The 24,543-nt window shown below is 43.5% G+C and overlaps 1 protein-coding gene across 34 annotated transcripts in view; it reads left to right on the top strand.

Moving 5' to 3' along the window:
- NFASC (neurofascin) overlaps window positions 1-23,721 on the top strand; it is a 187,997-nt gene extending 164,276 nt beyond the window's left edge. For 13 of the 34 annotated variants that reach the window (XM_034767198.1, XM_034767200.1, XM_034767196.1 and 10 more), the window contains 6 exons: window positions 2,490-2,606; window positions 5,196-5,351; window positions 12,305-12,436; window positions 14,065-14,131; window positions 18,980-18,991; window positions 21,807-23,721. In XM_034767198.1, coding sequence (XP_034623089.1) covers window positions 2,490-2,606; window positions 5,196-5,351; window positions 12,305-12,436; window positions 14,065-14,131; window positions 18,980-18,991; window positions 21,807-22,035 — 713 coding nt within the window. In that variant the 3' untranslated portion in view covers window positions 22,036-23,721. The other 21 variants (XM_034767231.1, XM_034767211.1, XM_034767223.1 and 18 more) reach the window with 5 other exon arrangements.
- Window positions 23,722-24,543: the final 822 nt, after the last annotated feature.

Raw genomic sequence — 24,543 nt, 5'->3', positions numbered from 1 at the left:
AAAGACTCATACCAACACAACAAGCTAAAGAAATCAGCAGTGTTCATCTCAAACCATGCACCAGAACATAAGCTGAGAGGTCATGTATTAATGCAGTTAGCCCAACTAATTTTATTACCAGTGTCATGACAAAATAATGCAACCTTTTTTAAGAGGAGGGAAACATATTCTGGGCCATCATCTCATGATTTGAAAGTATGTGGTTTTTGTTAGGTATCCACAAAATGACCAAATCAGCATTTTTGCAAGTTTTTGTTTTGTTTTGTTTTAAGTGAATCGATTTTCAGCTGAAATGAATTTTGAATTATGAAATTCAAAACTGGAGAACATTTTAAGCTATATTCTCAGAATGCAAACCATTTTAAAGTGAAAAATTGTGAAAATGCAGAAACTTCACATTTAAAAAAAAAATTTAAGCCTTTTACAACATTCTTCTGCTTCTGGGAAGTCATTCAATAAGACAAATGGGGCCCAGTATGCTCCACCGTCAGTACAAGAACACACCCACACAATGATCCTTGAAGCATTAACAATCCTCTCCTATGCTGCCCCAATAACCTCACTGGTTACTGATGCTCTGGTTGAATTTATCTCACTATGTAGCAATCAATAGAAACTGCTGTGTTCTGAAACAGGAACATGTTGAAAAACTGTTCTCTCAGTTGACTCCATCCTCTTATTCCTTGGCCAAAGCCCAAATTTTACTTGCTATGCTCCCAAAATTGTCAGTCCCAACCGTTCAAAAATCTTGCGTGAGACTCCTCTCTCCCCCCCACCTCAAATCATGAGGATTTTATTTAAATAATAAATTTGGGGATCTTTTTCGTTTGCCTTTTCGGTTTTGGAACCTTTAGGCTGCACTCGGTGCACGTTTTCAAACTTTTCTTGGCAACAAGAAGGGTAAGAAACTCACTTGCAATCACCTGACTACAGCAACTGGGCTTTAAAAAAAAAAAAATGATAAAATGATGGGAGTTAGCAACACTATGCAGCATTGTAACAGCTATGACAGCAGATCACTTGAACCCCAATGTACATGAGTAGTCTCATTGACTTCCATGGGTCTACACACCCACACACATAAAGCTAACAACATGTAGGAGTCTTCACAGACTTGGGGCCTTGACTGTGATTTCTTGGGGTAGGGTTCCTGCAGCAGTCTCTAGTTACTCCATTTGTCATGGCTGCACATTGTGAATCCAATGGGATTGCATGGCCCTGAAGAATCAGATAAAGAGATGCCCTTTTGCAATCCATTTATATTATGGAAAAATCTTCCATTTTTTAAGAAAGTTTTTTTCTGCCGAGTACAGGAACGGAGTCAGAAATCACTAGCATTTACTTTGCTACACCAAAGTCTGTGCAACTGTGTCATGTAAACATCACAATGTAATTTCTGCTCAGGGCTAGTCTCAGGGCCGGCTCCAGCATTTCTGCCGCCCCAAGCAAAAAAAAAAAAAAGCCACGATCGGCAGCGGCAATTGGGGAAAAAAAAAAAAGCTGCACTCGGCGGCGGCAATTCAGCGGCAGGTCCTTTGCTCCTAGAGGGAGTGAGGGACCTGCCGCCCCCGAATTGCCGCAGGTGCTGCCCCTCTCCCTTGGCCGCCCCAAGCACCTGCTTGTTAAGCTGGTACCTGGAGCTGGCCCTGGCTAGTGTACACCGGCAACGCTAAAGCGCTGCCACGGGAAATGCTTTAACGTGGCTTGTGTGGTTGCAGCAGAGCGCTGGGAGAGAGCTCTAAAAAAAATCACCTGCACGAGGGGCGTAGCTCCCAGCGCTGGGAGGTGCACTGTCTACACTGGTGCTTTATAGCGCTGAAACTTGCTGCGCTTGGGGGGGGGGATGTGTTTTTTCACTCCCCTGACAAGCCCCAAGTCACTTTGCAGGTGCAAGCTACAGTAACTGGCTCTACTTTAACATAAAGAGGTATTTACTCACTCTCCAGAGTAATATTGACATTGCTCAACTTGAAAGTCACTTGTGGTTTTGCTAGGAACAGCTTGATTGCATTATCCAACGTGTAGTTTGTAGACTATTACCAGGGAAATGTTCTTTCCCAGTCCCTCCTCTAGATTGTGGTAGTGAGCGCGTGCTTCTCTCACCTTGGGTTAGGCACTCTTTTAGCTAGACCATAGGAGTTATGATACAGCCATTCGTCTATCAATAGTGTAAGGCAGAGCCTCTCTGAATTTAAGAGCTGAGTTACCTAAATACACAAGCTGTGATGCACTCTTGATTTTAAACTCACCCATAAGGCTGAAGGTTCAGAGTTAAGAACCTGCCAGGTTCTGAATTTGCCAGCGAATAAAACATGCCTTAAGCATTGTAGCATACTTAGCTAGGAGGGCATATCCACTAACTAATGCAAGGGGCTTTAAGTTTTGTAATTCTTAATAACTTTGAAATAGTTTGTCAAACCCAGATGTGAGGTTAAGATCCATGTGTGTATAATCCAAAGTACTAACTCCTGTTCTAACCTGTCCACCAGCCACGAATGGATCATCCATATGGAACGTAAAAGCTTTCACTAACAGTAACTGGGCAAACATCACCTGGAGCCACAATTTTTCTGCTGGAACTGACTTTGTGGTTGAGTATATCACCAGTAAGCATCAGACCGCGTGGAGATACTGCAGGCCTGTTATGCCATTAGAGATCCTGTCAGGTCTCAGGTTTTCAAAGAGCCCTTTTAAGCAATATTAATTGCAGTGTATTGAAACCTACTGTCCAGCCTGTTCATGGGGGGGAAATATGCAAAGGATTCTCTTTGCCACTAAGAATGCATTGGAATCGTGTGTTTTGCCATTCTTCTAAATGCAATTACCTTCTCCTTTCATTTCTTGCAATGGAAGGTTCAGGTCCATGCATTCTGAATTAACAGGGCTGCTCGTTTGGGAGACCAAAGGAAGCTGTAAAGGCTGCAGCTTGTCATGAGATTAAGGGCTATAGAGAAAGACCAACCAAATTGTGAACAAATGCTTAAGGAGAGGGAAATGAATACTTTTAATAGATAATCTATGGTGCAACAGTCAAAAATAATGTACCTGCTTTTGAATGAAAAGGGCAGAATCATCTGTGATCAGTAACTCCTATGTAATAGATTTCGTTGTCTCTTAAAATTACGGGGCTCTACCTGGTCTGGAAATTCAAAGCTGGCACCTGTTGCAGTTTTGGGGTTGTTGTTTTTTTTTAAATATTGCTTTTGTGGTGTCAATAGGCAGATAGTAATGAACACTGTTTGCAGCTATTTCCGGAACATTTCATAATGTCTGGTATGAATTTAAACAGTCTGTGATTCTTGATAGTGATCCAACTTTGTTTACAACATTGTTCTAGAGATGAACTCACACGCTACTTAGAATCCCTTCGACTGCCGGACAGTACCTGTTCCCTCTGTAAGGCTTCCACACCTTTAATTAGTAGGCAAAGCAATATTTGCAATTCTCAGCACTGATTTAAGGAAATTACTTTATCTTCTTCCCTTTTGCATCATTATCCAGAATTTGAAATACTCATCAGGCTCTCAACTCCCTGATGCTTGCTCTTAACATAGTAGAATGCAAAGCATTTCTCTGAGCTTCAGATGCTGGTCTCTTCCATCCCTAGTACTCCCTTTCACTGCAGAGAAATCTTAAACACATACAGCTTGTGCCTAACATGAGGCCAGATGAAGAAGTCCCTCCTCAGGACAGGCTCCAATGGGAGTTGTGCCTGAGTAAGGATTTCAGGATCTGGGATATTCACAACATCAGACGATGCCTCCCAAATCGCCTTTCAGGAAAACTCCCCAGGAGACCTCTTATTGTTGATCCCCAAAAGGGTCTAAAGATGCTCCTGTATCTTGGAAAACTGCACCTATTCAGTTTTTGCAAACCGCAGTGGAGTTGAACTGCTCATACAAACTGTAGTGCTGGTTTCCATTTAATTCTTTCAGATTCCCTCGCCACTGCAGCAACCATACCTCTTCTGTCTTTGGTCAGAAGGTAATCAAAGAGCTTTCCCGCCTCTTTATACTAGTGCCAGGCATCTAACACAGAGACTGAAAATTGTCACCCCCCACCGTCATGGCTACAGCATATACCACAAGCACCCCTAGAGGGAAGGGCTGTCTGAGTTTGGGCTATCAGACTTTCACCAATCTGTTCATTCTGTGCTAACACAGTCTCACCTACCCGTTTAAATTGCCTGCACCCTGATATGTTTCAAGCCAAGGGTACAATGTGGTATTCGCCATGCAGCCAACAGGCTTTTCCATAACTCCTGCCTCAGTTTAAACTGGACACGAGTGCTGAGCCTCTATGTAGCATTCCCTTTCCCCTGCTAGACCACCACAGCGGTAGGCATTTACTCATTTGTGATACAGGTTGTCCCAATTTTCTATAATCCCCAAGCAAAAAAATACCCTTTTCTCTGCTGAGTGCTGCAGATTTTATTTAAAGGTATAAAATATGCCCCACACATGGTCCCAGGTTCAATCCTCGTGTATGGCCGGAATTGGGTTTATTACACATGCACTAGGGACTATCAGCAGCACAAGACCCTGCCCATTTGAGCTGAAGAAGCAGCTTCCCAACCTGCAAGAGGATCTATGTGGGCCCACCACTAGCAGGGCCACAATCATGCACATCGAGCCAGACTTTCAAAATGCTTACAATCCTCAGCGATTCATTAACCAACATGAACAGATGTAGATTTCCATCCTGCAAATAAAACTGGTGTGAAGATCCTGCTATCAACCCCTTCTTCTCAAAGGCTTGAGAGACGGCCTCTAACCCCGTGCCCTGTAAGTGGGCAGAATGGCTTGATCAGATCAGCGGGGGTAGACAAATTCCAGACCCCTCCTCTGTAAATACACTGCTCTGATTCCCCCAGACACCCAGACCTAAAGACTGGTTAGCAAAAGAGCTCCACCGGGTTCTAACAATAGAGAGAGGTCTCCTGGGTGTTTACAAAGGCATTTTCAATGCAACAAACGGAGGTGCTATTAAAGCACTGTCATTTACCTGTATCACTGCATTTTCTATATTCCCAAATGGGCAGTAATCACAGACACTGAGGACATTAAGATGTTATGGCCCCGGTCCATCAAATTATATTATTTCTGCTTCACAGAGAGGTGTAGCATAATGCAGTCGACACTAATATGTCTGAGCTTCCTGCCGCCTGGTTTTGATGTGAGGTTTCTGTTTCTCAGGTAACAATACAGTGAGATCTATCCCTGTTAAAGCTCAGACCCCTTCCTCTGTGCAGCTGGCTGACCTGACCCCCGGGATGACGTACCAGTTGTGGGTTTTTCCCAAATGGTCTAGCCCCAGCGAAAACTCTTACATAACCTTTACGACAAGCTCAGGTGAGATGGGTTCCAGCTCCATTGTGTGATGCCTTTCCAAGATATTTCATTCCATCCTGAGCTTTACCACTTGTGTGCTGTATCTTCTTGCTGGGGAGGCTTGGCCATGACCATGCATGGAGCAAATTTCATTCACTCCACCGACATTGTGCCCTCTCTGCCCTTATTATAGCCCTGGCTCAAGAAGCAATAAAATTTCCACGGTCAGATAACGTTGTCTCAACTGCAAGTTATGAAAACCAAAAACCCTGGTGCGGCCAATAATGGAACAAGCTCCATTTGAAACAAGGAATCCTACAATAAGGGTAGAGATCATGCACTTGTCACGCAGCTATGCTTAAAACATTAAGACAGACTCCTGCAAAGGATCCTGGTTGTTACTGCAGGCTCTGTGTTTGCACTTTCACTTGTGTGCTGCTTCTTGTGGTGGTGGTTCTGGCACAGCAAAGCATCTGTGTCTTTACACCTGGGTTATTGCAGTAATGGGTGTTCATACATTCATGACAAGATATGGATGAGGAATAATGCCAGGGGAATGTAATGTTTGTAGAAGGCCCACAGAGATGGTCACAGAGGGGTACGTGCATAGGACTTTACAGATGTATAAGAAGGCAGGTATAGTACTCCGGGAACGACATGTTCAATTGCATGAGCAATTTTCCAGGTTTATCACCTGACTGCATTTTATAGAATGTTAATTATGGGCTTGATACAGAGCCCACTGAAGCTAATGGAAAGACGCCTATTGACTTCCATGGTTGTTGGATCAGGCCTCATTTATTTAAAACCTCTGTGTTATCATTCCATGAGTTTTGGTAGAGCCATAATAGGGATAACATGGTCAGCCATGGATTTTGTGGCAGGCACCTCTCTGTGATGCCTGTTGAAATTTGGCCCTAAATATTTATTTGAAAAACAAACAATAACCAACCTTTATGTAGGACCTTGAAAGCAAAATATAGTGCTCTACAATCTCTCTTCAAGTAGGAAACCCTGAAACAAATTCTATTTGCACTTACATCATGCAGTGCTCCAGACAGAGATGGGGAGGAGAATTTGGCCTTTCTGTATCTTATTTGTGAGGTTCAAAGTATTTGTGTCCTTAACTATATCGAGTTATCCTTATACCATAAGATGCTAACATAACGAGACAGATGAAAAATGCTAATATTCGTGCAGCGTCTTTGTATAACAATGCACAACTTTGATAAAATACTAGCAAGTATACGGTACCTTGGAAGTACAGCCTGACCTTGCCTGGGAACTGACTCAGTCTGATCTGCCTCTTTCATCTCTAACCTTTATCATCCTGTGAAAAATGGTGAAACCCACACCACAGGGTTCCTCTTATCACCATCTTTGTAAAGAATCCTTTAAGGACAGCCTTGGGGGGAGGAGGGTTAGTTTGACTTGGGTTTTTCTATTTCTATACTACTTTATATTATGTGGTGCATGGAGCACGGGTGTTCCTAGCTAGGGTCATTTTTGTGGCTATGGTTTTAGAACTGGAACCTCAAATCCAAAAAATCCTAATTTTGAGCATTTTGGCTTCAAGTCCCTAAATCTGAGCTTGCCCCTACAGTTTCGGTTTTTGTTTGGATCCAGAATTGAAAGGAGGCTATTTTCCAGTTCAGATGTGGCCTGGAAGGTTTCCAGAACACCTCCAGTTGCCATACCTTAGCCTTGATTTTGTCTCTTAATTCTGAATCCCAAACCTAATCCAGATCCCAACACTATCTTCTTCACCCCCTCACCGTTTCTATAAGATGTCCCTATTTTCTTCTTTGTGAATAGCTGTAAGTTGCCAATTTTAAACAGACATATCTCTTTTCCTGCCTGCCTCTTTACCCCTTCTTGCGGGGCTCTCATGCATAGGAACTAAAAGGGAAATCAAGGTCCAAGGAATCCAAAAAGCAAGTAGTTTGGTTGATTTTGATATGCACTATGCATTTATTTTTGTTATTCCAAAGTCCACATTTTCTATATTTGAAGGGCTCCTTATTATACTGGCATTAAAATTCAAGGATTCACCATCTTTATTCCTCTGATAAAGTCCAGATGACTACCCTCGCCCTATCACCATGGGATCCACAAAGCTATCAATCGTTTATGCATGCATGCATGCTGCAGTTTCATTTTTATCCTGGCTGGATGCTATTGACGTGAGGGTTGACAGCCCACTGCCCCATCATGTGCCATCATTAATGTTTTATGACAAGAAAGCACTGTCCATTTTTTTTGGTTATGTTTTGCAAATATCTATTCTAGAGGTTGCTGCTTATTTATCTGCATTCAAATTGAAATAGCCCACCTGCACCGCGGCTGCAGTATACTGCACTCTGACTTCTCTGCCGACGCTATTGAGCTTTTGGTTAATCAGAACAGTGCTTTCCAGTTGTAAGTGATGCTTAACTACAAATGTAGCTTGATTTAAAAAGAAGGGGGGGTTCCTTTCTTCACCCCTTAAAAACGTGGGAAGGAGGATGCAAGTTTCACAAAATGTGCCAGTTACATTGGTACCTAGAAATCAACAGTGTATAAAAATCAAATTAGCATTGGATGCATATTTTTGCTGCATGTCTTTCTGTGCGCAGTATTTTCTCTCTCTATATATATATACACACCTCTCTATATAAATATGTATGCGTGCGTACGTATGAACACACACACACCATTGTCTACAAAAATGATCAAATACGCTAGCTTACAGTACTGTTAGGACAACATGTGGCATCATTACCATACAATTAACGTAGTATTTTTCATACAGTATAATTATAAGATGAGATTTTTCAAGACCACCTAAAGGGCTTGGATGCTCAATCCCTGTTGATTTTAATGAGCATTGGTTTCCTGGTTCTGGGCAGCTTTGAAAATCCTACCCACAGTTAACCCCACATGCAAATTTTGGGAGCCAATTAGCTGCCATACAAGCAACAGTGCAGTGAAGCCGACTCTAAAGACCACCTACAACACGAAGCACAGTGTCGTGAGCTCCCTCTTTAAACCCAGTCCAAGATTCAGCCTTCAGAGAAACGGCACGTGAGTTTTGCTAATCGCCCGGTCAACGGTTTACGACCGATTTCGCTGTCAGTTCATAAACTTGTCATTTTTAGTCAAAGCATGTTTGGAATCACAGTTTATAATTAATTCAGGAAATCCAGTGTCAGCGCAACGGTGTTTCAAATCGATTCCTGTTGGATTACCCGGCTTCTTTCTTTTATTTAGCTAAATTGCTGGCCTTGCATAAAGGCAGATCAAAACATCCTGTCAAATTACAGCCACCCACCTATTCCCTTTTTTCCAAACGCTGTGATCAGTCGCTCTGTTTACTCTAAATACAGGTTTGCTGTAGGTGTAATTTTGGCATCACATGATTTTTGGGGGGTAGGGATGGCAATTATAAGCCTACTTTGACAGTAGCCCAGTTCCACTATCCTAGTGAGAGACCCTCCTGCTACAGTCTGTTTAAAACACTCCCTGCGGTGGCAAATCTGGCCCCATTCCACATAGTGGCATGATGCTTTTCTTTCAGGCGGTTTTTGCTTTCCGTTAAGAACCACTCCATTTCTCAGCATTGTTTCCCTGTAGAAATCCCATCCTGTTAGCATTGCTAATACAATTTCCTTTCATTTCAAAGCTCTCCGGTATAATTTTACTTCCCCCACCTCCACCACGAACATTGTTACTCTAATTCAATTCTCAATTCCATTGAATTATCTCACCCCTTTCATTATAAAAACTTGCATCTTTAAAGAGGGTTCAGCTCCCAGAGTGGGTCCTTTGGTAGAAAAGGAGCATGCACAGAATACCAGCTGACAGTGTTAAAGGGGGAAATATTTAAGCTGGCAGCTGACTCCCATTGAAAGTCAATGAGAACTGGACACCTAAGGACAGATCTACGCTACAGAAGGTTTGTCAACACAGCTATACCAGCAAACCCTCCGAGTGAAGTTGCAGCTTCTACTGACAAAAATGTGCTATTTCCGGTATATCTTATACACATTTCCCAACAGCTATACCAGAAAAAGTCATTTATGTTGGTATAACTGTGTCTACACTAGGGTTTTGGCTGTATAATAATGTTGCCATTTTTTTTTTTTTTTAAAGCAGCGCGCTCAACCAACACTACCATACCAGCTAAAGTTTCTAGGGTACAACTGGTCTGACTCCTTTTTGTGCCATTGAAAATCTCCTCCTAAAAATCTTGGGTCAGATCCTCAGCTGGCATAAATCCATAATAGAGCTGTGCCAATTCACCATGCAAGGTTTGAATTCCATTTTCATTAGTAAAAACTCCTTCCCCCCCTCCCCTTGAACTATCCTAATTTTTGTAGCAGTTTAGCTAGAAACATCCACTCACTAACATTGGGGTTTCAATTTGATCAGGGTTCAATTTTTAGTGAAAGCATGAATTGTCATGGCAAAAAAAGATATGGAACATCCTGAAGTTGTGTTTAAAGGTATGGAACCCCCTGGATCTGGAATGTTTAAAATTAAACCCATTTTTGACAGTGTTGACCAGTATATCATGCCTCTTTTAGATAGGCTTTTATGTGTAGGTTTCAGAGTGTATTTTTAGGGTGTTACTGTGTAGAGTATCTCTAAAAACATCATGTTACCATGTTTGAGTACAATCCAAAAATGATCAGTTTGGGGAATGTATTAAGATGGAATTAAAGTCTGATTCTGTGGCTTTTGCTCGTATGAGTAGTCCCATGGACTTCAACTGGAACACCGATGCAAGCAAGGCTTGCAGAACCTAATCAGGGATCATCCTAAGAGAGCTTCCCAACAGAACATGCTTTCCCCCACGTTGTTCATATTCTGTATCTTCATCTAAAATAGCTGATATAACATCAGCACTATTTGGCAGAGCAAGTCCTCCGTGACCACTTGTCATGAAAGAATTGGGTGATTCTAAAATGTGGGTAACTTCAAAGTTCTCAGGCATTATTTGTTGCTGACATTCTGAATAAGGACATTAGATGTGGTTTGTCACCGCATGCGCACAGTTCCCATTCACCTTACTTTGAATTGAATGCATTCAAGTGGAAATACCCAAAGGGAAAATATCCTTCCGACCCCTCCTGACTTGAAAGCCATGGCATCTGATTTTGCAGTCCTTCGTGGAATTTTGGCCTGAGTAAAAAATTGCAGGATGGGGCCCACATACACTCGGTGCAATGGCGCTTTTGCCTAACTGTGTGAGGGTTGGTCCAAAGTAGAGTTGATTAAGTTTCTAACTGTATGAGTGTGTTTCACTGCTTACGATGATCTGTGCCTATGGAAGATGGTACTGAGCACTAGATAAGCTGGGTGGCTGACTGGCTCTGAGCCCTTGTTCACATTAGAATTTGATATTGTTTACCTACCTAGGTGACATTAAACAAATGTAGCATATTAAGGATTCTGGTACTGCTTCCTCACAGCCAATGTCAGATGAACAAAAAAACAAACCCAATCTAGTTGAGGATGTTTTCTTTATTACAAGAGAGTTAACAGCGGGCATTCGCTATCTTAGTCCTGTCAGAACGAACCCTAGTAAATTCTGGCTCAGATTTTTGATCCCATCAGAGTCAGAACCTGGCAGTCCCCCATCTCTCTTGCCATGAATATCTATATTTACACGGCAGTCTGGTTACATTTAGCCCGCTGATGCAATGAAGGTTATTCTCTGCTCGGTTTTGCTGAATACCAGGTGCATGTTGATTAGGAGAGCCAGGAAATAACAGTGAGTTGCTATTTATAGGCTAGAGTTTTGTTTGTCCTACTGTGTTTAGGAGCTGCAAATACCCATTGCCCGAACGTTGTAGGAGGCGGCTCAGGGATTGGAGTTAAGTGTTGGGATACTTTTCCTTGCTTAATATTAAATTCTGATGGATGACCTTGTCGTATGAAATAAGCTGTGTAATACAGAGCCCCCTCCAGCGAGGAGACATACCATCTTTCTGGGCTCTAGGGCCAAGACTCTTCTTGGAATCCAAGGATTGCTCATCATGGATCTGCCATCAGGATCTCCACTAGGAAATCTGCCTAGGAAAATTCTTGGGTGCCAGATATAGCTCCCTGACCTCCTCACTGGCCTGGACAGGGTCAACCGAGTTCAGCACCCGTTGTGGCAGCGCCTGGTCACCACGTTTCCTCACATCAGCGGGGACGGCTCTTTTCAACCCGGACTGGCAGAGAATTTGACACCTTATCAAACAAGATAGGTTGTACCACCTAGGTACTGGTCTATACTCGGGCAATGCCCAGAGCGAGCAAGAGCGGTGGAGCTACACCAGAGCTGCCTTCTAAGCAAGGAGTTAAAAGTAGAGGTAGTCTGATTAATGGAAACTCTGGCTTGTCCTAGCTTAAGAACCAGTGCTGGAGCAACTATACCAAATGCTGACCTGGGGCTATTCCCTAAGAGATTCTCCCCAATTCTGCCACTGCATGCAGAGAGCACAGCAGAGTCAGGGAATTTTCTATATTTAGTGCTTTGTTCTAACTGTGTGCCAGGAAAATAAAAGCTTTTCGCTACTTCTTGGATGAATTTCACACCCCATTTATGGGGGCCGCCTGAAATATAGCTTTCTGCTTATTTCCCCATCACTGTAAATGGATGATCAAATCTGTTACCCAGCTTCTTCTGCCTTTATTTTTAAACACCCTTCATTAATCTGTACTAGATCCATTTTATTTATGTTGGTTGCGATCCTCTGCCGTGCACAGCTCCTGCCAGAATTTTGAGTTGACAAAGCGTTAAAAAAAAAACCCAGCCCATATTCCCATGTAATCTCCGATACAAACTGATCAATACACACACAATGCAGAAACGTGGTTGTAGAGATGGATCGTTTGTGAACTGGTGAATTGGGTTTTCCTAGCCCCTTGGCTCAGTTTTTTAGTTCTCTCTGCTGTTAGATTCTGCCCTTTTTAACTAGTTTTCTTGAAATTCCTCTTACCAGCTTATACCAAGAACCACGTGGACATTGCAACCCAGGGCTGGTTTATTGGGCTGATGTGTGCCATTGCGCTTCTGGTTCTGATTTTGTTGATAGTGTGCTTCATTAAGAGAAGCAGAGGCGGGAAATATCCAGGTAAGAGCAATATCCAGCACTGTCTTATTCACACTGTTGAGTTTAAAGAAACCCCTAAGCTTTCCAGAGCTAAGTCAGCTTTACTCATCTCCGCCACCCTCTTCTGATTCAAAGGGTTTTTATTCCTCCCTGGGATGAAAATTAGCGGTACCAGAAAGAATTTCAGTTAATTAAAGGTGAGGTGAGCGCTCCGTGCTATGCTTGCTATGCAGGAGAAAGGTTGCATAGTTCATTGCTCTTGTTAAGAGTGACCTGACATCTGCTCAACAAATAGGCTTCTCTCTCTCTGCAAAAGGATCTCTTCCTGCAAACATCTCATTGAAATCTTCCCAAGGCAGAGACAGGGCTTAGGAGAATTCACCCAGTGATGCCCCCTCTATAGCCATTTGAGTTGCTACACCTTGGTATCCAAGAACCATGGTAACACTCAGTATCTGATTCTGCAAGCCCCTCCATATGTAGGATTCCTATCCCAGTCAACACAGCCCTGTAAGCAGAAAGCTTGCAGGACTGGGCTCCAGGTAAGATACAGGGCAAACATCCTGCAATTACTTCATAGGAGATGAGAGAGAGAGAGAGAGAGACACGTGAGGTCAAATTGCAGTATTAATATGGCCTGTGTTCTGATCCCAATGCAGATAATTCCTTCCAGGAAAGAGAATAATACTGACCCCTGGGGTTAATGTCGGGCACACTGAGCTGCTCAGATGAAAGGCTACTCTGCATGAAGTACAATAGCCAGCATTTGCCAACAGCTACCCCACAGTAATATTATCAGATCATTACTTCCCCTTTACTTAGAATGGATGCATCTGTTTACTGTGTGGCAACAGCTGGCAAATGTTGACTCTTTAAATTGCTTCATCTGTACAACACTGGAGTCTCATTAGAAAGAATTAAAACCACGAGCATAATAATTGTATCTCATGCACCACTTTAAACCCACGCTTAAGGCTTGATACAGAAATGGATACAATTGGCACCCTTAAAATCCTAGTGTGTCCCATTCCCGATAAAATCTTTCATGGTATTTGCAACATTCCTCATTCTGGGTCTAATTCACCTTTGTAACACTCCACTTTTACATCAGTAAAATCAAGGGAGTCATGCCGGAGTAGTGGTGGTGAATCAGGCGCTCTTAACGCAGGAAATAACCACAAGGAAATACCTTGCCCTACCAGTGGCAAGGTAGATACTGCAGTGTGAGATTTTACTAGTACCCACTGTAGACACAGGTGAACCCAGGGGGCCCTTTCTGGCAGGGATTGTGTGATACTTCTCTCCACTGACCCCTACAAAGTTATTCTTTGATTTCTAAATAAACCCATCCTAATAGAATGACAGCTCTTTTGGAGATTAAAAATATGAAATGATTTATAATGACTTTCCCAGTACATTTGCCAAGGGCTCTTGATCAGATGTGTGAGAGCATTGTCTCAATCAGTTTCCATGTCAGTTACTGTCCTCACTTTGTATTCTCCTCATCCACCTTCCTTAGCAAAAAAACCCAAAAACAAAAACAAAACACAGCCACGAAAGGAGGTCGTCCTTGAAACTATGCAGCTAAATTTTTTAAATCTATCATATTTAACTTAACTTTTGCTTGGTGGTGTGCTTCTTTATCACAGTGCGTGAAAAAGTTGAAGTCCTAGATCATGAAGACCACAAAGTAGATGATCCATCATTTGACTACAGGTATGTCTCTACTTGGCATGTGTGTTCAATAAGCCACTTCTATCCCACCACCTGTCCGACTCAAGTTTCACCCCTCTCTATTCTCTCCCCCACCCCACATAACTATCACCAAGGCACCGCACTGTCTCATGAATTACTTTTCACCTTCCTTTTCCTCCTCCTCCTGTCTCCCACTGTGCAAGATCTCTACAAAAGGAGACATTCCCGCCTAAATTTCCAGAAAAGCACCAAACTAGAATGTTCTAATAAGGTGTCCTTTCTCCACCCTCTGCATTCTCAAGGCAGAGAATGCTCTGACAACAATCACTTGGGACAAGATCATTCTCCTTGGGAGGAAACTGGCTTCAGACACACACAGTGACACACCAAGAGCCAAAGATCCTCAGACAGTGCAAGGCTATTACAGCCATTTGACAAACTGTTGCTCAGTCTTTTTCTTAGCGTTAGTGCGCTATCTAGAAAAGAGATGTCCAAATGCTGTTCAGATTAGCCCTCAGGGCCTGTAAGAACTCCATAATACATACAGGGCGACCTGTACGGATTCAGATGCCAGGCCTTACCCTAGAGGATCCCAACAACCTCCACTGAAATACGCCTTTCACTGCCTAACAGACACTGCTCCAACAGCTGGGACCTACCCCACATCCTATCAGCCCCTCTCAAACTCAATGGCATCCTTGAAAGAACAGCAGCCAGGTTCCCCCATCCAGCCACGACAATACTTTAACAAGGGGCTAAGTGAGTTTCTGTGGCTGTCTGCATGTGGTATTAGGAGTCTGGTGGCACCTTAAAGACTTAACAGATTTATTTGGGCATAAGCTTTCGTGGGTAAAAACCTCACTTCTTCGGATGCATAGAGTGAAAGTTACAGATGCAGGCGTTATATACTGACACATAACGCCTGCATCTGTAACTTTCACTCTATGCATCCGAAGAAGTGAGGTTTTTACCAACGAAAGCTTATGCCCAAATAAATCTGCTAGTCTTTAAGGTGCCACCAGACTCCTTGTTGTTTTTGTAGATACAGACTAACACAGCTACCCCCTGATGCATGTGGTATTGTCTTCATGGCTCCACATTGGTTTCCTTGTTGCTCCCAAAGAAAGAAAAGAGGTAAAATTGCCATCTCTTTAATTTCCTTGCCTTTTACAGTATTAGTAACTGGGATGGACAGTGTGCCTGCTCCTTAGCGTGTCTGTAGCTTGCTTTCACATTATGATTTTCTTTTACTTAAGTAATTGCAGTGAACCTTTCCATATAGGCTTGATCCAAAGCCCACTGCAGTCAATGGGAATCTTTCCCCTGATTTAATGAGTTTTTAGATTAAGCTCTAGCACAATATTCCCAGCATTACTTGATAAACTGAAATACCAGAGATGGGAAGGACTTATTTAAAATGCAAAGCGAGCTAGGATGCTTTGGTATCAAGCTGCACAGGACTGTAGCGCCCCAGACAGCTATATGAATAAAAGGCAAAATAATTGGATTCTTTTGGACAATCATATTTGTGTCATTTAGTAGCAAGTTGCTACAGTAATTATGTTCCAGTCGTGGCTGTTTTTCTCAAGAGGATGCCATGTGACCAGAGCTGTTTCGTTTTCTGCATGGCATATGCAAAGCTACAGAATGCAAATAAACCCCCAGCAAAAACCCACCTTGGTGGGCCAGACAAATAGAAACTCTTCCTCCAGACTCTCAATCCCTTGCATGTTTGGGCTGTGGATTTAGCGCTCTCATGCCATGACATTGGAACGTCAGTTTGCACCAACTGTTTGCCTGGCCTGTCTTCTGTCGCTGCAGCCACAGTCTGTGCCCCCATAGTTGAATGTTCATTTTGCAAGAGCAGCCTGCTCCGTGCACGCCGGTACGCTGACGCCGAGCCATCTGTCAAGCACGCACTGGTGAGGTTCTGACAAGATAATCACATGGAAGGGACTTGCTTTGTCTGTCACCTTTTGCCAGTGCTAAGAAGCCAGCCCAGATGGCTCAGTGGGACATAGCAGGACTGAAACACAATATGGTTTATTAGCCTGCAGACAGCCAGAGTGAATTTATTCACGCTGAGAGGCTGTTCTGCTGGTGGGAAATAGTTATTGTGAGAAGGGTAAGCTCACCTTGACAGAACAGCTTATGAAAGTTAATTGCAATTTATATTAATGACTGTAACTTATTTTCCATGCACTGTGTACAAGTCCGAGGACATCCCTAACCAGGACTTGAGAACAACAAAGGACCAACTAGCGGTTCCATTTCAGGTTTCACCCTGGGCCCAGCACACATGGGACGGACTCTGGGAATTTCATCAGTGTTATTGGAACCCTGTGCAGTGCAGACATGATCCAAATCGCTGTACATCTCGCTGTTGGGTCTCGGTTGTTTAATCTAAGTAGCCACTCGGTGACCTGGCACATGCCCTTATAGGTCGCTCCCTTAACAGCTCAAGGTCCGGTTTTTTCTGCATGGACAGGCACCCTATGGCACTGTGTGTAAGAGCAGGGGTTTGTCCTGGAGCCTGAGGCCAAAATGTTCCTTATTTCCACCCCCAAGCCGGCTGCATTGCAGGGGTATTTATATAAAGCATTTATGAAGCATTATTGACTCTAGGGCACCGTGGCTATTTAAAATGCTATCACCACCCACAGGAAGAGGAAAACCCAGCTCTTAGCTTGGCTGCCATCCTTCAGCAAAAGGAACAGTTCTGTAGGGCTCCATTTACTGCCCAAGCACCATCCAGGCAGCAGGACATTTGTCAGGACAATGGAAAGGGATCGGAAATGCCTCTTTATTGCTAATATGTGGTAGCCCCCACTACATGCTGGGTGCTTTCCAAAGGCTTAAGGACAGCCCCTGTTCTGAAGAGCTTGCCATCAAAAAGCAGAGGTCAGAGGGAGGAAAACAACAGACAACTTAGATGCAATTTATATATAAAAAACCAACAACATAATCGGTTGTTTGTTTGGGGGGGGGGGTTGCTACCTCAGTGGAGGTATTTTTAAAGGGGGCTGTCTCCTTATAGTGTATCCTAGCGGTCACCTACCTCTCGGCACTATCAAGGGGTTTAACTGGGGCAGATTCTACCCCAGAGCGAGTATTGACTTCGGCTCTGTCTTCACTACAAACACTGCTGAAGCACTTCAGTGTAGAAACTCACTCCAGCAATGGGAGGGTCTCTCCCATCGCTCTAGCTAATCCTCCTCCCCGAGAAGCGGTGGCTAGGTGGACAGAGGAGTTCTTCCTTCGACCTAACGCCGTCTACACCTGGGGTTAGGTTAGTTTAACTCCGTCGCTCAGGGGTGTGGATTTTTCACACACCCCGAATGACACAGTTGGGTCAACCTAACTTTTTAGCGTAGTCCTGGCCCGCGTTATGTCAGCTTGTGGAAGAAGGTGCCACTCAGCATATGAGCGTCAGAATCTGGCTTTAGATTAACATTGGTGTAAAGTTCTGAGGTGCTCAAATCACAGGCACCTTGGAAGTGTGAAGTATCATTACTAGCACAGCATTAAGCATGCAGTGCAGAACCAGACATGACAATACCATCTTCTAGCTGGATTCTCTTCCAGAGAATCAGACCACAATGTCCCAAGGTTACAGAGAAGGGTGGGGGAAACAAGGCCTCCCTTAAGCCGACAGAGAGGAAGGTGAACCTGAAGAATTGGTATGAAGTGTGGTTGGCTGATTAAGATTCAGAATGGTTGTGATGTTAGGCTGAAGGAAAGTAACAAATAGAGTTTAAAAGGAGGAAAGAATTTGAGTGGACGGGAGTTCATTGGTTTCCCTCCACACGAGCATGTCTGATATGCGCTCATCTTGCCCTCACATCTGTTATGCCCCGTGCATGCTGCTTTCAAATCTCTGCAGCCTGTAATTACGAGATACTGTCGCATCTCTCTATTCCATTGAAAGAGCAATGGTCACCCTGCGCAGAGGAGCCTATTTTCAAAGTGGGAGACCATTATCTTTGGACAGCGTTCTGTGCCAGTGCCTATGCCTCATTCTACCAAACAATTCCAATGGAACTTAGCGCTGTGGAGGGGGAAGTTGGCTGGAGAGCTCAGGGAACCAGAGCCTTTCGCCTGTAGGACTCCAATTCACTTCCAGCCCAGACTGACTGACAGACATGGTGCTCTCTGCCAGCTGTTCAGTGACCTACGTGTAATGAGTTCAGTAGGTCTCATTTCAGTTCCCAGCAACAAAGTGTCGATATCACAAGTACTGCCAGCCCGTCCACTGCAGCCAGTCTACAGCAGAGACCAAGAACGGAATGGGCCACGGAGATAGAACTGTCCTCTCATCCCTAGAGGAGGTCCCACTGGGCCTTTCTGGGAGGAGCCTGCGGTCCCTGGACCAGTGTGGGTCACCTTCAGGTTCCAGGGCCGTCAGTGCACCACCTTTCACCAACATGACATTCAACTGAAAAATCAAATTGATGAAAGGGGTGGGAAAAAAACCAGGAGATCCACTCGGCTAAGCCTCAACCAGCTTATTCTAGATGCTGCCACGGACAGCAGTGACTGCAGGCCATCCAGTTGGTTCCCAGGACAGGAACACCCTGTAGCACATCTGCAAATAACCTGTTTTCTGACTGCCTGATACTTGTTTTTTAATTCGGTACTAACTTTTGAGGGGGAGCCAGTGAGGTTCAGCCAGCGAGGAACGTAACACCAATTCCATTTGGTATAACGAGGCAATTGGCCCCTCGAGGAATGCAGTGGTGTTTCAGCGCCTGCCCCTTTAAATGCATACCTCATCATATCTCTCTCTGATCCGGCTCTTTCTGCTTCTCTCTGTTTTATTCCCATTCTTTCTTCTCCTTTCCACCTTGTCTATCCACATGGACCATGAAGGTCTCTTGAAAGGTAGGACCCATGTGCTGCCAGAAGTCTGGCACATTTAGCTTTTTCTTCGAGCTGTTTGTTTCTTTCATAGCTGAAATACTCCTTACCTTTTGCCCCTCTACCTAACATATTAAACAACAGTCATCTCCCTCACACTGAGATTTTGGGCACTTCATGTCCAGCAAGTTGCATTCCTCCTGAAAAACATTCAATGAGTTGGGAGCACCTATTAGAACCAGTTAAATTTTAAGGGCCCAATCTGCAACCTACACTTATGTGACTAGTCCTTATTCAGACAATAAATCCAACTAGCTTCAGTGGGACCAATTGCACAACTAAGGACTACTCACATAGGCAAGGGTTGGGGGGGTCAGGTTCTGAGGGAGATGAATTAAGAATCCTCAGGTCAGCTGCTTGCATGATGCACCGCTGATGTATTGACCACAAGAGGCACTCAGTCTATGCACTGTGTGGAGGAGCTGAGGGAGTGAAGACAACAAAACCACAAGCAAAAAGACATTAGGCCTAAACAATCCGTCAGTTATACATATTGAAATCCCACCTCTCTCTCTCTCTCTCTCTGACCCATGTCACTCGTGACCACGCTTCCCAAACGGTGCTGAACTGGGTGCTCTTATTTTCTCATCCACACTTCCAAAACCATGAAAGGCCATTTTAATGGGATTAAGTTGCATCAATGTGCTAACAACTCTACACATCACCTTCCTAATGTACTAACAGGACACGATAGAACCAAGAGAGAGGCAAAGCCAGGGGGTGGGTTTGGAAAACTTCCTTGCCCTGGCGTCTGGCCCCGCAAACACCACCTGAGGAAAACTTTTGATCCAGATCCATTTTTATCTGAACCCACCTCAAACCTTGGGAAAGGAGATTTCAGATCCACTGTTCTGGTTTTTGCCACTCTCGGTGTATGTTATTGGGCTTTCTAAAAGGCGGCACTGCTTGCAGATTTAAATTCTTAACAAAGAAGCTGCTTGTAAAGCTACCATGTTAATTCTTAGCGTGATGCCAAGTTAACACAAGGCCACAAGCATTGCTTTTGTTGTGCTACTGGATTTACAAAGTGCTGTTACAAGGTAATATGAAAGAGAGCTGCAAAATGCTCTGTGGGACACCGAATCCCTCCTACATTATGGGATGCTGAAACCATCACTTAAATGACATGGGATAGATTAAATGACCTAATAGGTCATTCCCATTGCTAAGCAGCACTAAGCTCTATGGGCCAAAGGGCAGCTCCCAATGTCCTCACAGGATGCACAGCTCTGAGGGAGGAAGTTGACTGTCAAATGCTACAACCTGAATCTAAATGATCAGGGGCAGGAATGGGAAGGAAAAGTGAAAATAGCTGTCAATGGTTTATCTCTGTATTGAAATGAGTTGCGTTGTGACCGAGCTTTGCCCAACGCTTTACCTGCAGAGTAACCATTTATCGCTCAGTTGCTGCTTTGATGGCTGGAGAGCATTACAAAAGAGTCATGAAACAATCGTTCTTTGAGCTTATTTGCTACAAGTAAGGAAAGTGCATTGTTTCCACCGAGAGCACAATACCCAAAGCATAGCATAAATGCTGCTTTCAATGAGGTACTGCCCGAGTGTAGGAAAGCTACAAAAAATTCCTCATTTTTCTTTCAAATGCTGGATTATTTTTTAGATTGATGACTCAGCAAAAGCAACTTTGGACCATTCCAATTTTTTCCCTAAATTTTAGCTAGACAGAGACCCCCCCCTCCCACACACACACACACACACGGCCAATAAATAGTGTTGCTTATTGTGTAGCCAATTTTGAAGCAGACAGTTCTAAGTTTGAGTCCTCAATTGAAAAGACCCACTAAGAGAAAAATTAAATTTGACATCTAGGATTTCACTAGAGGTAGCATCTCTACTGGACATAGGAGATCAAATAAGGACACATTATTAACTGATATGAAAGGCATCTCTTTCGTATACTGCAGTCCACTCACATATTATTCATGTGTATGAGACACACGTCCTTGCTATACAGGGGAAATGCAACTTTTTTCCTGATTTTTGTGAGATACGTCTCTGAAAAGTGTTTTTTCTATGGGCTTGCTTATTCTTTCTGGTAGAAAACAATATAGTTTCATAGTGTAAAATGTCAGAAGTGTTAAGGATGAAGACTCAAACAGATTAGCCTCAAACAGACGAGATGAAATGATTGAAAATAAACTCCGAGAAGTGAATTTCCACAGGTACTTGAGAGATGCACAGATTTTGGCATACTCTCCCTCCCCCCTCCCCGCAGTACTTTGAAAAACAACAACCCCCAATTGCAGGTGGGCGTGGCTATCTAAAGGACAGATTATGTCTGTGCAAGAGAATCTGAAAGTGAAACCCACTAGACAGAAAAGTGGAATCAACTATTTTACTGTCCAAGGATGACTGAAATGCAAAAAGTAAATAGAGAGGATAAACAATTAAAAGGAAAAAAATTGTAATGTTCTTCCCGATTGATTGAGCAAAGGATTATCTATAAACTAGGTAAGGACATTTGTTTTCCTTAAAAAAATAAAATAAAAATGAGGCTGGGTTTTCAAAAAAGTTAAGTGTGCAAACTGCACATGCAGCTGTGTGCCTAATATAAGCAGGCAATTACTGCAGCTGTATTTGCATAGCAGGGGAATTGTGACTAGCCATTTGCAGTTACAGCAGCCTGATTTGTTTGTACATTTGAATCTTGTAAGCAAACACACTGGATTTTATTTGAGAAACCAGCCCCCAGTTTTTAACAGTGTCCCTTGAACGCCACACTGTCAATTCTTACTGTGTGTATCTGTCTTCTGCCATCCAGCGATGAAGACAACAAGGAACCACCAGGCAGCCACACCTCCTTGGACGGCACCATAAAGCAGGAAAGCGACGATAGCTTGGTAGATTATGGAGAGGGGGGCGAAGGGCAGTTCAACGAGGACGGCTCCTTTATTGGCCAGTACACAGTCAAGAAGGACAAGGAGGAGACAGAAGGCAACGAGAGTTCGGAAGCCACATCCCCCGTCAATGCTATCTACTCCCTGGCGTAACAAAATACATTGAAACCACAACGACAAATATATACATAGCCGATGGGGGTAAAACCGCCGCCACCAACAGGAACCCGAGTATGAAAAAAAAAAAAAAACTACGAAAAAAGATCAAACAAAACCAGACCAGTCCAGGTGGTCATCAATGCCATCCTATCCTTAGCAAACAAGCGAATGGCAAGGATTCATGGGGTGCTAACGTGTTGTAGCTGTAGCTGAAATCTGAGCTGAACCAAAGGGGCCTGAGGAAGAGCAAGACGCACAGGTTCCACACCCTGGGCTTCAGAACTTGGACCGCCAACCCCTCCCCATGTCTTCTTTTTTAGATAACGCAGCGCTCTCTTTGGTTCACCATTTACACTGCTGAGGTTTCTGGTTTTTTCCTTTTTTGGGGTTCAAAGTTATTTTTCTTGGAGAAAGGTCCCAAATCAGAGAAAGGGGGATGGGGATACAAGGCCTATCCAGGTTAATGGCCGCATGAAACCACAACAGGAAGCAGGAGGGGTCAATTAGCTAGGAATAGAAACAACACGTTACTGTAGTAACGGGACATTCTCTGGGACTGTATTTGAGATGGACGTCTTTTCGGCCAACACCTCGCTCATAATGCCTCCAAAACAAGTCAGCACCGCAAAGACCCTTCCTGTAAGGTGAAGCAGCACTGGGCCCCAGAGGAAGACTATGCCCTTGCGGTTTTCATTGGTGCGGTTGGATCTGTGTTATACCTCTTATTAATGCTAAACATCCACATTGGGTTCTGTCACCAAGGAACCGATGGGTGAGATTACCCTGCGTCCATGCTACTTAGCAACAGTTTTTGGGGTTTTTTTTTAAAGGGATGTTGGGGAAGAAATGTAGGACTTGATTGAAGACAGACAGATGCAGCTCACCTGACTCCAAGCGACTGCTCAGCCACTGGATAAATGTGGGAGACTCTTATTTTATTCTTTATTTTATAAGAGAAAAATATAACCCCGCAAACCCCACTACTTTTAAGGAAAAACCCATAAATCAGTGGGAAGCAAAGAGGAAGGACCAGTATTAACATAGGAAAAAGGGACTAAGGGTTGATATCATATATCCAGTCATGAAAAGATGGCACCTAACAGCCGTGGGGGTGGGTAAAAGAACAAATTATATTAATCCAGCATTGCAGCTGCTGCTAAGCTCCTTGAAAGTTTCAGGGATGCCCAGGCCTGTAAATGGCAAAGACGCAGGACATGGGATCTCCTTCCACATTATTCCGATCAATGGGGTGTCATTCAATTTGTTCTCAGTTAAAAATCTCCTCTTAGCCTGGTGCAGCGGCCTTTTCCCCTTCGATCAATCACCCCACAGGAGAAACTTCCATGTGCTTAAGGCTGCATGTGGGACACTCATCCGTTTTGTTATTTACATATCAAGACAACTCAGTTCAGCTAACTTGCTAATACGCTGTAATAACATGTCTTTATAGGAAGTTCTATCATTACAATGCTCTTCCATATGCCTTATACAGCTTCAAACTTCCCCTGAAGTTTAATAAACTAAGAATATTCACCCACAGCTTAAGCCGCTGACGTGAGTCTGTCAGTCCACTAGGAATAAGGATGCCTGTGTAGCCCTTCCAGCTGAGAAAGCATGGATCATTGTAGAAGATAGAGTTTTATAATAGCCCGTACTTAGTGGCAAATGCCGTGTGTCTTCTCCCCATCTCGTGCACTTTTGAAACCAAAGGTACCTTTGCTGAGAGAGATCAGATGACTTCAGACAGTTTCACACTTATACAATGTTAAGCAGGGTTTTTGTTTTTTAACTGAAGAAGATGGTTCTGTTGGACATAAAGGACTAAATGCAGTAGGATTCATACAATTGTTTTAGCTTTCAAGCTACTTTGCTACAAAGACATCTTGCTAACAAAGATGTTTAAATAAATAAATAAAAAATTAAATTAATGGAGATATCCCATCTCCTAGAACTGGAAGGGACCTTGAAAGGTCATCGAGTCCAGCCCCCTGCCTTCACTAGCAGGACCAATTTTGCCCCAGATCCCTAAGTGGCCCCCTCAAGGATTGAACTCACAACCCTGGGTTTAGCAGGCCAATGCTCAAACCACTGAGTTTCTACTAAAAGGGATAGTTTAGACACAATGTTTGCCACATTCCCTAAAGCTGCCATGATATTTAACAGTTCAACTATTTTGCATTTCTAAGAAAGAAACCCAAACTAGGTCCATTCCTATGTAACACACTCAGTCAAATCAAGCAAAGAAACAGGAGGGAGAGTTTAGCTGTGCTAAAGAAGTTAGATGCACCATGTGAATCAGAATGGGTCACAGACTGCTGATAAAGGACTGCCAAAGCTGCCTCCTACGCATAGGGTTACTCCTGCTAACATGGTCTAAGCCACAAAGGAAATCACCTGCCACGGTAGTTCACTTTTTCCTTTAGAGGGAGAAAAATCGTAACCATCACTCTGTTACTGTCAATGTAAATGCATTATACCCAGAGGCTTAATTCTAATGGACTC

The sequence above is a fragment of the Trachemys scripta genome, chromosome 4 (assembly GCF_013100865.1).
Source record: "Trachemys scripta elegans isolate TJP31775 chromosome 4, CAS_Tse_1.0, whole genome shotgun sequence".
NCBI classification, from domain to species: domain Eukaryota; kingdom Metazoa; phylum Chordata; order Testudines; family Emydidae; genus Trachemys; species Trachemys scripta.
Note: the sequence above shows the minus strand (reverse complement) of the source record. Positions and strands in the feature narration are given on the sequence as shown.